Below are 15790 nucleotides of genomic sequence, written 5' to 3'. Positions count from 1 at the left end.
CGAACTATCTCTCAGCTCATATGATTCCTGTCTTGCAGTGGAAGCACTAGACGGTCGTCCTGTGGGTGAAGGACGCATCCGTATGATTACGAATAAGCTACAGTTACAAGTTGGTGTTCTACACATTGAAGAAATGCAATTCTACATTATTGATTCAGTTAATCATCCACTGGTGTTGGGACTGCCCTGGTTAAGGCGACATGATCCTCATATCTCCTGGAGGGACGGACAGATATTGCAGTGGAGTGAGTCATGCATGAAACAGTGCATCCAGCCCATTCACAAAATTTCATTATGAACCACCAATGTGTTACCTGAACTCGTTGATGAACTAATCCCCATTGAGTACCATGACTTACATGAAGCTTTTAGCAAACAAAAAGCTACTCAACTTCCCCCACATCGACCCAGTGATTGTGCTATTGAGTTAATTCCAGGTTCAAGTCCTCCAACGGGTCGAATATTCCCCCTGTCACAACCTGAGCACAAGGCAATGTCTGAATATATCGACGAGGAATTGGCCAAGGGTTTCATACGACCTTCTACATCTCCTGCTTCAGCTGGATTCTTCTTTGTAAAGAAGAAAGATGGCAGTTTACGTCCCTGTATTGATTACCGAGGGCTCAATGAAATCACCGTAAAATTCCGCTATCCATTACCCCTCGTACCTCCTGCCCTGGAACAATTAAGAAAGGCTAGATATTATACCAAGCTTGATCTTCGCAGTGCATATAACCTTGTCAGAATCCGTGCTGGTGACGAGTGGAAGACCGCGTTTTCCACCACCAGGGGGCACTATGAGTACACAGTAATGCCCTTCGGCCTGTCAAACTGTCCATCCGTGTTCCAATCTTTTATGAACGATGTCTTTCGGGATATGCTGGATCGCTGGGTCATCATTTACATCGACGACATCCTCATATATTCAAACACGATGAAGGAACATGTTGAACATGTACGTATAGTGTTGCAACGCATGATTCAACATCGTCTGTACGCCAAATTAGAGAAGTGTGAATTTCACCAGACACAGATCGCCTTTTTGGGATACGTCATCAGTGCAGAAGGGATTACCATGGATGATACGAAGGTACAGGCAGTTCAACGATGGCTGTTACCCCAGAATCTCAAGGAGTTGCAGCGATTTCTAGGTTTTGCCAACTTCTATAGACGGTTTATCAGAGGCTTTAGTTCAATAGCCGCACCATTAACAGCCATGACCAAACGAAATTCCCACAAACTATCCTGGTCCTCTGAAGCACGCCAAGCATTTAGCGATCTGAAGACTCAATTCACCACAGCTCCTATTCTCCGTCATCCCAACCCAGACCTACCTTTCATTGTGGAAGTGGATGCATCCAACACAGGAGTCGGTGCTGTGTTATCTCAACGTCAGGGTCAACCATCCAAAATGTATCCATGTGCCTTCTTCTCCCGTAAATTGACCAGCGCAGAACGAAACTATGATGTGGGAAATCGCGAATTACTGGCAATGAAATTAGCCCTGGAAGAATGGAGACACTGGCTGGAGGGGGCTAGACAGCAATTCACCATATTAACTGACCACAAGAATCTGGAATATCTTCGCTCAGCCAAACGTCTAAATCCCAGACAGGCTCGTTGGGCTTTGTTCTTCACCAGATTCGACTTCATTGTCACCTATAGACCAGGGAGTAAAAATAGTAAGGCAGATGCACTATCCAGGCTATCAGAGGATAAAACCCCAATTAGTGATGAAACCATTATTCCTACGAACTTACTAGTGGCTCCAGTACAGTGGGACATACTTACCGAGATCCAAGAGGCCAACCGAGAAAACAACCCTCCAGTAGACTGTCCGAATCACCTGATTTTTGTACCCAATAACATACGTACCAGATTACTGACCCATATTCATGACACTCCCAGTTCGGGGCATCCAGGCATCACTGCAACTTTGGAGTTAGTCAAAGCCCGTTTCTGGTGGCCGTTCCTCACGAAGGATGTAATTAATTATGTTCAGAAATGTAAAATTTGCCAAAGCACGAAGGCATCTCACCAAACCCCTGCTGGCCTGTTACAACCGCTACCGGTTCCGCAACGGCCCTGGTCCCATATAGCGGTGGACTTCATTACGGATCTCCCTGTTTCCCAGAACAACACAGTCATTCTCTCGGTGGTTGTTCGTTTCTCCAAGGCTTGTCGCCTAAAACCGTTGCCCAAATTGCCCTCTGCCTTTGAAACCGCAGAAGCCCTGTGCAATCATGTATTTCGAATGTTTGGCTTACCTGATGATATCGTCTCAGACAGGGGATCCCAATTCACTTCCCGGGTATGGTCCGCTCTCTGTAAAAATCTAAATATTAATGTTAGTCTCACCTCAGGGTACCATCCTCAATCCAACGGCCAAACTGAACGTATGAATCAAGAAGTCATTCGATTTCTACGTTCCTACTGTCATCAGCAACAGCACGACTGGAGTCGCTATCTGATGTGGGCAGAATATGCACAAAATTCATTAATAAAGCCAGCCACGGGTATTACGCCATTCAAATGTATTCTTGGCTACCAACCACCCCTGTTTCCATGGTCCGGAGAACCCACTGAGTTACCTGCTGTCACGGATTGGCTGCAGCGGAGTGAGGATGTCTGGAACCAGGCTCACAGACATCTCATGAGGGCAGTCAGGAGGAGAGAGATTCAGGCGAACCGTCACCGACGCCAGGGACCCACGTATCAACCGGGGCAGTGGGTGTGGTTGTCGACACGAGACCTTCGTCTGAGATTGCCCTGCCGCAAACTCAGTCCCAGGTATGTAGGGCCATTCAAAATTGTACGCCAGATTACTCCAGTGTCTTTTCGCTTAGCCTTGCCTAATCATTATCGTATTTCTCCTACTTTCCACATGTCATTACTCAAACCCGCTGGTGGTCCACGAGAGGAGGCGGTTGAGGAGGAATCGGAAACCAGGACCCCTCCACCTGTCATGATCGAGGGCGAGGAAGCTTACCTCGTTCGAGAAGTGCTGGACTCTCGACGTCGGGGTGGCGCCCTCCAATATCTGGTGGACTGGGAAGGGTACGGTCCAGAGGAACGGTCCTGGGTGAATGCTAGAGATATTCTAGACCCAACTCTCACGGAAGAGTTTCATCAAAGGTTCCCAGAGAAACCAGCCCCCCGACAGCGCGGTAGACCCCGGCGTCAGGTGCCTTCTCGCTTCAGGAGCCGCTCGCAGGAGGGGGGTTCTGTTGTAAATGAGGGCGATGCCAACCCTCTTGTGCACCACCAGAGGGAACCATCGCCAGAATTCTGATTCGACTCACGGACTCAAAATCCCATAAGCCCTGCTACCTGGCACTGATTACGGTCCAGGTGCAACTCATCAGCTCTCGTGTATATATACCACACTCACGCTCCGGTTCGTTGCGAAGTCTTGATTTGCCTGGCTGTCATTTCTGAGCGTTCCATACTCCCTGCTTCGGACTGATCTGTGTTTCTGACCCTGTGCTTGTTCTACGATTACGAAAGACATCTGCCTGCCCCTGAACTCCAGCCTGTTATTCTGACCAGTAAGATATCTGCCTGCCTTTGAACTTTTGCCTGTCCCACGTTCTGTCTCCTGGATTGCCCCTTTGTGTTTGTTTGTATGTGTGCTCCTAATAAAGCTTGCAAATGGATTCAATGCCTTCTGACTCATCACAACAATTATATTATTTTATATTATTTTATATTATATTATATTATATTATATTATATTATATTATATTATATTATATTATATTATTTAGGGTGGTCAGTTGATAATAAATGTTCATTTAGTTCACTAAAATTAAAATTCATAATTCAGTTTTACAGACCTTGCAGATTTGGCTGCCAGCTTTCTTCTTCATGTTTTTGTTTTTCTTTGAGCAAAAAGTAGAATTTATTTTAAAAAATATTTCCCAAATTATGTTTAACAGAGCAAGTAATTTTTTCACAATAAGTCTGATATTATATATATTTTTTCTTCTGGAGAAAGTCTTATTTGTTTTATTTCGACTAGAATAAAAGCAGTTTTTTAAAAAAAACAAAAAACATTTTAAGGTCAAATTTATTAGCCCCTTTAAGCTATATTTTATCAATAGTCGACAGAACAAACCATCAATATGCAATCACTTGTCTTATTACCCTAACCTGCCTAGTTAACTTAATAAGCCTAGTTAAGTCTTTAAATGTCACTTTAAGCTGTAGAGAAGTATATTGAAATATGTCTAGTCAAATATTATTTACTGTCGTCATGGCAAAGATAAAATAAATCAGTTATTAGAAATGAGTTATTAAAACCATTATGTTTAGAAATGTGTTAAAAAATCTCTCTGTTAAATAGAAATTGGGGAAAAATAACAGGGAAGCTAATAAGAAGATAACTATAGATAGTTATATAGGTTGGTAGGTAGGTAGTTGGGTAGCATATTAAAAAACAATGGCTTTAAAATTCCAGACACTCAGAATTATTCTGTGAGTAATGTTTCAACAATTGAACATTATGTAAAGTAAAATCATAAGAATTTATGATTGGAAATCTAACACACCAAAGCAAAATAAATAAATAAATAAATAAATAAATAAATAAATAAATAAATAAATAAAAATAAAATAAAATAAATAAATAAATAAATAAATAAATAAATAAATAAATAAATAAATAAATAAATAAATAAATAAATAAATAACTTGTGTTTTACAAATCTTAATCTAACTTTAACCTTAATGAAATGATGTGGAGTGAACTAAAACAGAGCATTTGACCTGAAGTCACGAAATAGAAGGCGAAATCTGCTTTGCACAGAAATATGAGCAATTCCAGCATAATGGATGTGACATTTGCAGTAAAATCTCAAAACATAAATTCACAGAGAAAGTATATGTTAACATTATATTAAAACATCTTTTTTATTTTTATTAAATTACTAACCACAGAGTTAGGAGATCAGAAAAAAACAATCAATTAATCACAATTACAATTCAAAAAATCAATCACAATTTTTCATATTTCAAATAAAACCCAAAAGGGTTTGCAAGTTTACAGTATTCAACATAGCTTCTAGAAATTCTGTGAATTACCAGATTCACTATAGAACTAAAATGATTGATTTTAATATATTTTATTTAACATTTTTTGCATTTATGAGGAAAACGCTCTGTTATGGATGTGACAGATGTGAAATTTCCTTTTGTGTGACTTTTGTAAAACAAATATAATTTTTGAAAAAACCTTGACAGATACATTTTTGAGTATTTCCGTACTGTAAAATACAAGCCTGCTCAAACAAACTTAGAAAGGGTTTTTGGTGAAAACCTTTTTTCATGGCGAGGTTCACATTTGGCGACGTGGTGGCGAAGTGGGTAGCACTTTTGCCTCACAGCAAGAAAGTCGCTGGTTCGAGCCTCGGCTGGGTCAGTTGGCATTTCTGTGTGGAGTTTGCATGTTCTCCCCGTTTTTGCGTGGGTTTCCTCCAGGTGCTCTGGTGTCCCCCACAGTCCAAAGACATGTGATATAGGTGAATTGAGTATGCTAAAATTGACCATAATGTAGGTGTGTGTGTGTGTGTGAGCGTGTGTACGAATGTTTTACCAGTGATGGGTTTCGGCTGGAAGGGCATTCGCTGCGTAAAAAAAATATGCTGTATAAGTTGGCGATTCATTCTGCTGTGGCGACCCCAGATCAATAAAGGGACTAAGCTGAAAAGAAAATGGATGAATGGATGAATGAATGAATGAGGTTCACATTTATGTATTTGCTCATATGCTAAAACAGCCACTATTACAGTGTATAACAACTTGATCACACTGTAGGTAAATTTAAACAACCAAAATAGACATATACGTCATAATGCTTTATATATATGAACATGTTAAAATGTCTTTTCACGAGAGCTGTTTAGCTGATATTTCATGAAATGCAGTGTTGAGGTCTACAGTATCTGGACATCTGTCACTCTGCAGCTGAGCTCATGATGAAGAATCGCCAGGGATGGGCAATAATACTGTGCACTGAAATGTATTTTAAAATAAAATACCAAATACCTCAATTTTACATGTATGTGAAATAAACTAAAGAAAACAGCAGCCACAAATGTATTAAAATAAACTACTGTATTTAGAAAATGATACAAAATACTTTTACAAGGAAGTGTGACATTTCTTCACAAACCTTCGATCAATAGGCCTGTTCGATCAATCCCTTCACCATTAAACTGATTTGTGAAGTAACAACAGCCTTTCTCTGAGCAAGTTTTAAGTCAGCTTCTCTGCCAACTCATTCACCTCTACTCCTGTATATGAGTAGGCATTCATAAACATTGTTTCTCTTTCAATTGAGTATAAATTTTGTACAAATTTCATATAGAAAGTCCAGTCTTAAAGATGATCTCTTTAATCACAGTAAAAACCATCTAATGCAGATAATGAGTTGGAACATACTACTATATCTCTTTGTTGTTTCCATCCATTGTGTGGCCAGTGAAATGGACGCCATCTCTTATGTCTTATATTTTAACGAAGAGGTTTTTTTTTTTTTGTTCACATAATTATCTTGAAACAAATCTTTAATACTTAATATAAAAACATAATTTCTGAAATCTACTAAAATCCACAGCTTTAGTCATTTCCATACATCATGCTAGTTTTTGCAAGTGTTCTCTTTAATGCACTTCTCTTAAAAAAAAAAAAAAAAAAAAAGGTGTTCTCTGTTTTTGCAAATAAACTCTTTATATACTATATGTCCTGCTGCAGAGGAGGAGCTTGGCCAGATGCACCCCAGCCCAAACCAAACGCATGAATTGAGCATGCCATTGTTAATATATTAGGAGAAACATAAACGTATGTATGCTTTTTTGGAGTCAAACCCTTTGGACATCGCTTGAACAAAATTTAAGACTTTGTAAAAACTCAATAATTTTTTAATACCTTTTAAGGGCCTTAAGTTTCTCATAACTGATTTATCAACTTTTAATACTTTTCAAGACCCCGCGGACACCCTGTAATAAATAGCATCTGTATGACAAATATAATTAACCTGATGTTTTCTAATAATGATAACGTGGCGTAGCATATAAACTAAAAATAGCTGTGGGCCTAAAGTCATGGTCACACTGCACTTTCAGCCCCATAGATTTCCATGCATACGCATGCGAAAGCAGAAGACAGGAAACGCAGGCTTGTGCGACAAGTTTTGCATGTTGCTGCGCTGTAAAGTTCTAGCTTGGCAAACTCTGACCTGCAAAATTGCATCACGTGACTGTGTGAGACCAATCGAAGCTCAAAACATGACCTCTCTGTACAGAAATGTTAAATATAGACCACTAGCTTGCTTTTTTTAATGTCTAATCATCCTAATCATCGCCCCTTTTCGCAGCGCTGTACAACAGAATTTCACATGCTCTAGTGTGACTGCAGCATAAGACAGAGCCTTGTGGCACTCTTTACTGCAGTTAGCTCAAGACATTTACCTATTTAAATGAACAAAGCAAACACAGTAAAGGGAGGGGACATCTTTATTCATTGATCAGTAAAACAATTTGCTCAATGAATGAGCAACGTCCTCTACAATAAACATCAGCATCATCATCCAAAGTCTACAATACCAATTTAGCAGCAACATGTTAACATGGGGGAGACAGAGTGGTAACAAAGTAGTATCATTTAGAAAAAAAGTCACAGTTTTTCTTTCTATTTGTTTCGTTAAAAAGGATTTGCAAGGAGGATATTTTAAAAAGAGCTTTATTGACAGCTATGGACGCTACTGTTATTTTCATTATTATTATTATTTTTTTAACTAGGGCATGTGCTCTATACAGAATACAAGGGGAGATTTTAACTATACATTTAAACTCTAATATAAAGCACGTCTGTGTCACCATACAAATTTTAGGAGATTTGACAAAAATATACAATGTTTTCACTTCACATTTGAAGATTCAGAACACCACTAAGTTATTTATTTATTAACTTTTTTTTTTTTTTAGAATTTTCTTTTTTATGTATTTTTTTGCTGTTTTCACTGTAAATACAACAGTCCCATTGGTCAAACCAACCAACCGAAGGAGACACAACGTTAGTTTTCTACTCAATAAGCTATGAGTGATTTAAATCGGTAAGAGGACGAATATAAATTAATATATATTAAGAAATTCCAACTGTAACTCCAGGGAACCAAGGGCTATACTGAGTATAAGTAATGTGACAGTATTTTTGATACAATAAATACACATGGTTTATAATGCGGATCAGAAAAGAGTGTGTGTGTGTGTGTGTGTGTGTATGTGTGTGTGCATGCTGGAAGAGACCATGGGTGTATACTTAGTAGGGATGGTGTGTGTGTGTAAGAGAAAGCAGCTATGATAGTGTGTTTGTGTGGTGTAAGGAAGTAAGATGGGAATCCTCCGCTCTCAGTGAATCCCCTTGCAGCCTCCATAATGATACTCTATCTCACCTTCACAAAGTCCAGGTGAAATGAGTTACGGCAGTCCAGAAAATCACAAAAAAAGAATGGCACATAGAATGACACACACAAAAAAGAAACATGTCGTCAGGGTGTGTTTGCTTTCCATTCTTATTTGAGGTGATTTTGCCCCCAAAAAAAAAAAAGGTAATGAAAACGTCACAGTACCTAAGATGGCAAATAAAAAACCTCTAAAATCTATTTTTTGTCCTTTTTTCTCAGCTTCATAATAAAAAATAGGTTCTTTATCTTACAGTAATCCATTATCTCCTTTGAAGGAAAAAAACATTAGTCCAACACTGACAAAAACAAAACAGGGGACTTCAAACAAGGGGAGGGTGAGGATGTATTTTTGTTGTTGTTGTTTTAGGATGGACATTTTGTGCAGCCACACTTGACAACCTTTTCCACCTCCTGTACAAAAGAGGACCCGTCTGTGCATTGGAAGGTGTATTTCCTGCGTTTGCTGCGGAGCGGGGCGCAGCAGGAGGTCCCGTCCCCACAGCTGCCCCGACACTCTAAACGCGAGACCTTCTCTGTGCTCTGGCACGCGGCGTAGCCCTGCTGCGTCTGATAGTGATCTCGGACCCGTTCCCCCCGACACGCCATCTCTACAGGAAACAGACAAAAAACAACACTTAGTCAGCACTATATATATCTTATTAAGCATGATCTTTCATGATATTTTTACTGAGAAAAAAGTCTGAGTGAAATAAAAAAAAGGACTGTGGGAGCTGCAGAAATATAGGTTCACCTTAAAGGGTTAGTTCACCCCAAACATGAAGAATTTCTGTTACTAATTACTCACCCTCATGTCATTCCAAACTCTTGTGATCTTCATTTGTCTTTGAAATACTGATAAATATTTTTTAGATCACAGGTCTCAAAATCAATTCCTGGAGGGCCGCAGCTTTGCACAGTTTTACACCAAGTCTAATCAAACACAGCTGACCCAACTGTGCGCACGACTACTAGAGTCTATTAAGCAGGTATGAGTTAGGGGTGGATGGAGATAACGAAGAGAGTTTTAGCCCTCAAAATATTGAGCTAAAGACCACTGTTTTATATTAAATCTGAGAGCTCTCATCCTATATATATAATATATGTATATATTAATATATATATATATATATAGACAGAAAAGGATGTTTTGCCATAAAATTGCCATTACAGGAATACCTATCGATTTTCACCACAGAATGAGAGCTCAATAATTATTTATTTTAGCTAATTATCATTTTATCCAGTGACTTTTGTTGTTTTATTTTTTAATTTATCGTGATTTTTTTTTTTCAGTTAAAATGTTTCTGAACAATAGTTTTCGTCTTCTTTTTAGTTTGTGTTTACTAAAATAACCTTGGTTCATGAGAGCACAATGCACGTGTGTACTAGGTTGTGCTGTTGAAGTGTTCCCTCAGATGCATCAATGGGTATCTTGTGTATACATCAGTGCACAGTGCTAAATTACAATTAAATTAATTATTTTTGTTTTAAGTGCGTACAAAAATATTCCTGTAGCTTTAAAACACTGTGATTGAACCACTGAAGACACATGAACTGTTTTGACAATGTTTTTGGTACTTGGAATGAATCGGAACTGTTGCTCTCTATGGAGGATGAGAAAGATCAGATTTTATCTGAATGATCTTAATTTATGGCAATGTGGTGGTGCAGTAGGTAGTGCTGTCGCCTCACAGCAAGAAGGTCACTGGTTTGAGCCTCGGCTGGGTCAGTTGGCATTTCTGTGTGGAGTTTGCATGTTCTCCCTGTGTTCGCATGGTTTTCCTCCGGGTGCTCTGGTTTCCCCCACAAGTCCAAAGACATGTGATACAGGTGAATTGGGTAAGCTAAATTGTCCATAGTGTGTGTGTGTGTGAATGAATGTGAAAGGATGTTTCCCAGTGACGGGTTGTGGCTGGAAGGGCATCCGCTGCGTAAAAACGTGCTGAATAAGATGGCGGTTCATTCCACTGTGGCAACCCCAGATTAATAAAGGGACTAAGCCGAAAAGAAAATGATCGAATGAATGATCTCAATTTATGTTTTAAAGATGAACAAAGGTCTCTTTGGAATAACATGAGGAAGAATAATTATTGTCAGAATTTAAATTTTTGGGTAAACTATCCCATTGCATAATTAAAAATCTTTAAGCTTCATAATAAGTTCATACTGTGTCTGACTTCCCATTATTGTGTAGATGTGAAAATATATCAATGGTTTTCAATGTTATCATGTTTTTACCGTTTGCATTCACCACTTTTATTTTTTCATTAAAGAGTATGTCCCAAAAATGTCACTTGCTGCAGAGCCACTTAGGTGGAGCTGGAGCCCCTAACCCTTGGGTGTCAAACTCAATTCCTGGAGGGCCGCAGCAGTTCAGTTTTGTTCCAGCCCTGCTTCAATACAATCTGTAGGTATCAAACAGCCTAAATCCCTCAATTAGTTTGATCAGGTGTGTTTAATCAGGGTTGGAACTAAACTAAACTCCAGGAACCGAGTTTAGCTGCGGTCACACTGGGCTTTTCCTCCCATAGACTTCCATTCATACACACACGAATGCGTCAGACCGGAAACGCAGGGTCAAGTTTCGCAGGTTGCTGCGGTGCAAAGTTCAAGCTTAGTGAACTCTGACCTGCGAAATCACATCACTTTACTGCGTGAGACCAATCAAGGATCAAAACATGACCTCTCTGGACAGAAATTTAAAACATGGAGCAATCGCTCACTTTTTTAGATGTCTAATAAGCTTGTTTAATCCCGCCCCTTTTCGCAGCGCTGCACGACAAAATATTGCATGCTCAAACTCTAATATGACCGCAGCTTCAGACACCTGTGCCCTAACCTCAACCCCCAGTGAAGTACAGCAATAAGGCTCCCCCTTGCTAGAGGTCAGCTCTGCCCATGTGGCTCTGCAGTGAGTACAGTACCACACACAAAGTTGTGTATGAAAATGTAAAATACTTTTTGCATAAGTAAATGTAGATATGTGTATTTGTTTATTTTTTCTGACACAGAAAAACTTTGATGATATGGTTGCAATTTATTTTACAGTGAATGTAATTACCAGATAAAGTAAAAGGATAACTATAAAACTACAAGGCTTAAGGTTGGGTTTAGGGTAGCGCAGAGTTATTATGCAGTTTATGTACATGCAGTATAGGACTGTTAAGTGAAGTGCTGCCAATAATTCGAATGAAAAAAACAAATTGTGGACAGCAAAAAGCATTTTAGGTACTCCATGTCCTGAATACCTGGTACAAACTGACCCGAGCACAAAACCTGTGACTCTGGGTGTATTTTAAGAGCATTAAAGCTTTTCTTCCTCTTTAAAACTTTACATGCTGTGTTTGCCAGGTCAAAAACAAACAAAAAAAAACAGATGTGTTATGAAGTTTAAGTTTTAAGAGTTATTAGTTATTAATTGACGAAAGAAACTAAAGATGAACACACACACACATACATACATGCATGCTTCCCTCACCTGGCGGACCTGAGTGGGGTCCATACCGCTTTCAGTAGCAGCTTGAAGGTTACAGAAATGTTAAAAATGAAGGTTAGTAAAACAAAACAGTAGTGCAGTATTAGCTCTTCATAGAGTTAGCATTTCAACAGCAAAGCAACAAAGAAATTAAGAAAGAAAGCACAACTTTTAGCAAGGTAAGCATTTAAGACATTTAACATGCAAGCACAGGATTCAGTTCTGGAGTGCGTTTCCCAAATAACAACATAACTCACGACTGAACTACCACAACATGATGCATCTTTCGGGAATAAGTAAAAAGTTGCAAAGATCCATAGTCTGTAAGTATGGAAGGGACACTTGTATTTTTATATAATACAATTTTCTATAATTGTTTCACATGATATATAAATGCATTATGAGTTCTGTGAGTATTTAATAATAATTATCTTGTTTGCTTGTACTTCGTCTATCTTTTTTTGCTCCATACTTATGTAACTGAAAAAAGACATTTATTTGTTTTTACAAATTTGTAATGACAAAGTAGTCTAATGTCATGTACAAATTAAATATCTGTCCGTGCAATGACATGTAAAAATCTATTTTAATTTTATTGTAGTGTAATGTTAATGGACGAAAGAAACTAAATAAGAACACACACATACATGCATGCTTCCCTCACCTGGCGGAAAAGAGTGGGGTCCATATATATATATATATATATATATATATATATATATATATTATTTGAATTAGTTTTTGAAAATTGACACAGGCCTACTTTTTAAATGTAAATGAAAACCATGTGTATATGCATTTACCATAACGTATATGTTTCCTCTCCCAGTCTTTGGAAGGTAACAGATTTTTGCTTGTAATATAATGTAAAAAGATTTTGTGCGGCACTGCTGCGATCAAAATGACATAAATGCGTTCAGAATGCACTAAGTAGGGACAAACATTGTCACTCTGAAGATCATTAAACTAAACCGCAATAAAAAATAATAACTTTGAGAGCAAATTACATAAAATGTGAGCAAGCCAAAGATATTTTAATGTGGTTGAAGAAGTGTTTTAAAACAATAGGGTATAGGAAGATAACTCAGAGTAGAATACAGCCAGGAGCTCTGCTTCTAACCACAGGTCTAGAGATGTATTTACAACCACACAAGATTGCGATGCTGCTTACCAATGTTCATTGGAACAACGAATTTAGGAAAAACAGAATTTGCGAACAATGTTTATGATGCAGAACTTGTAAACTTAGTTGGCTAATGATGGTTTTGGGAAATGCACCCCTAGTGAGTATTGCCAACACATACACTTTTATGAAATACCTTGCCATTCAATGATCTGATCAGCTAAAGTTTTAACCCTCTGTTTTTGTTCCCCTGACAGTGACATGAATGTACTTGATTTTATGTTTTTTTGTTGTTAGGGTATTGTTGGTACTAAATTACATTTATGTAGCAGTTTAGTTTTAGTCAACCATTTTTAGGGCATGGGCCTGAACATGAAATTAATTCTAAATTTTAAGTTAAAAAGTACATTTTCTAGAGCTCAAAGGCACAAAAATGTAATTTTCAAATTGTATATGAAATACTTATTTTCACTAGACTATTTAAAGTTTTTAAATCAGTGTGTGTGCCCTTTTTTGTTTGTTTTTGCAGGGTAAGTGCCACAATGTTTCAAACAATTCTGATAAACTGCAAGACAAACCAAAATGTAACAAGTTTCAGTGAAAAATGAACGAATAGCACAAAAGGGTTACCTTTTTGTCGGTTTTAAATCCAACTAAGGTTGAGTTTTAGATTTAAAATAAAACACCCTTAAATTTGACGACATTTTGTCTGATTTTAAAATAAAAGACTAATAAACTAAATTTATTCTCAAAAAAACATTTTTAAAACTGTATTGGATTTGGATTTGTATTTAACTTGGAATCTGCAGTGAATTGTTCTATGACTATTAATACTATGACAGTATTTTTAAAACATGACATTTGATGCTTTTTTTCTAATTATGTTTGATATAAAGAGCAAATCTAGCCATACCTCTGTCGCAGCTTTGCCCCGTGTAGCCGCTGTTGCACTCACAATAGGCTTTGCCCAGTCCAGACACACGACATCGGCCGTATTTGCATGCTATATACTGACAGGGGCTGAGCTGCTCCTCTTCATCACACAGCACACCTGCAAAGCCTGGAAGACAACGGCAGCTGTACGAGTATGAGTTTATGGCCATACACGAGCCATGGATACACCTGAAAGACAAAAACACACAAAGTGCTTTTATGAGTCTGCTCTCTTGCTGTATAATAAACTACGTGTGTGTGTGTGTGTGTGTGTGTGTGTGTGTGTGTGTGTGTGTGTGTGTGTGCGTGTGCGTGTGCGTGTGCATGTGCATGTGCGAGATTTTTGAGTCTCTCACTTGTTCCCGTCACATGGGTTGTTGACCTGCTGGTCACAGAGCGGGCCAGTCCATCCCGCCTCACACTCACAGCTGAAAGAGGACTGTCCAGTGGCATGGCACTGGCCATGAGCACACATGCTCCGCTGGCATGGCTGGCATCCGGGCACAACACCCTCCTGTAGCAAAAACTGGGTGAGATCCTGGAGTTGGTCATTAATGTAGAGATTTCGGATGCAGCCATGGAAACTAGAGCCATTCCTGCCAGAGCCCTGACGCAACGAGGCCAATCCAGACTGCTGAGGAAGACCTGACAACATACAAGATTATTCTATAGTTTTATTCCTAATTGTTAGAATTGTATTATTATTATTATAATTTACATTGATGTGAACTGCGTCTGAAAAGATCTAGACTTGACATAGTGCTAACACTGGCATTTTATAAAGTGGCTTGTACATACCACCAAGATAAAGCGGGGCCGGGCTGGGCACTGGGCTGGGGCTATTGGCAGTGTTGATGGATTTCGGGCTTCCTCCATCAATGGACAGTGACAGAGACTGATCCTTTGCCACCAGCTCCACTACATGAAAGCTGCCATCATTTATTGTCTCGACACTAAAAAAAAAGAGCACAAGTGAGCTGTTAGACAGTTAAAAACACAAAAAGGTTATTTGATTAGATGAGATGATGAAAATTAGCACATTACTGAAAAGAAAATAATTTTTTTTTTTTTTTTTTTAGGATTTTGCTACTGTTAATATCAGAGGTCAATAGTACTAGTGGTACTTCAATAGTACTGTTGATCAATAATCCAACGTGAAAGGCCATTTATACAGGTTTTGGAAAATGGATTAGATTTCTTTTAGGATTCTTTGTTGAATAGAACGTTCAAAATAACAGCATTCATATGAAATGTAATATTTTTTTGACAAGATTAAAGACTTCAAAGGCCTTTACTCACGGTTTCCACCCACCATACCAAAGATTTAGATCTTTTTGGTTGATAATCTCAACACTATCAAATGCAGATGGAAAACACTGCATTCTCATCATCATTTCAATACCAGAAGTCCTATAGTTTTAGCGAAGCAGAATATAAATAATGCCACTCCATGAAAATTATTTCAAGATTACTTGGTGCTATTTTACATCTCAATAAAATCCAGAAAACCTACTCTAAATATGTGGTCTACTATGCTGCTCCAGAAGACTTATTTTTTGCAAAAAGGTCAGACAATCATACAGCAACGCAGGTTTCTGCAGAGTGCGACACCAAAAACAGAATGTGGTCTCTTTTTATCTAGAGCACCACGAGGCCATTAGTGACATACAGGATGAATCACAGTTACATCAATTTTGACCTACTTGCACCAACTTGCACTTTTAACCTACCCACTTTTGATCTATATTTCAGTCTACTTACCTCCTACCTGAACATATAGCTTGTAAAATCATCA

General features: G+C 38.4%; 1 protein-coding gene across 42 annotated transcripts in view; it reads right to left on the bottom strand.

Moving 5' to 3' along the window:
- Nucleotides 1–7496: 7496 nt before the first annotated feature.
- slit2 (slit homolog 2 (Drosophila)) overlaps nt 7497–15790 on the bottom strand; it is a 131852-nt gene continuing 123558 nt past the window's right edge. For 23 of the 42 annotated variants that reach the window (XM_021475850.3, XM_068220865.2, XM_068220866.2 and 20 more), the window contains 4 exons: nt 14794–14948; nt 14352–14640; nt 13976–14184; nt 7497–9072 (listed from right to left, as the gene is read on the bottom strand). In XM_021475850.3, coding sequence (XP_021331525.1) covers nt 8828–9072; nt 13976–14184; nt 14352–14640; nt 14794–14948 — 898 coding nt within the window. In that variant the 3' untranslated portion in view covers nt 7497–8827. 42 annotated transcript variants of the gene reach the window in all.

The sequence above is a fragment of the Danio rerio genome, chromosome 1, assembly GCF_049306965.1.
Source record: "Danio rerio strain Tuebingen ecotype United States chromosome 1, GRCz12tu, whole genome shotgun sequence".
Taxonomy (NCBI): Eukaryota; Metazoa; Chordata; class Actinopteri; order Cypriniformes; family Danionidae; genus Danio; species Danio rerio.
Note: the sequence above shows the minus strand (reverse complement) of the source record. Positions and strands in the feature narration are given on the sequence as shown.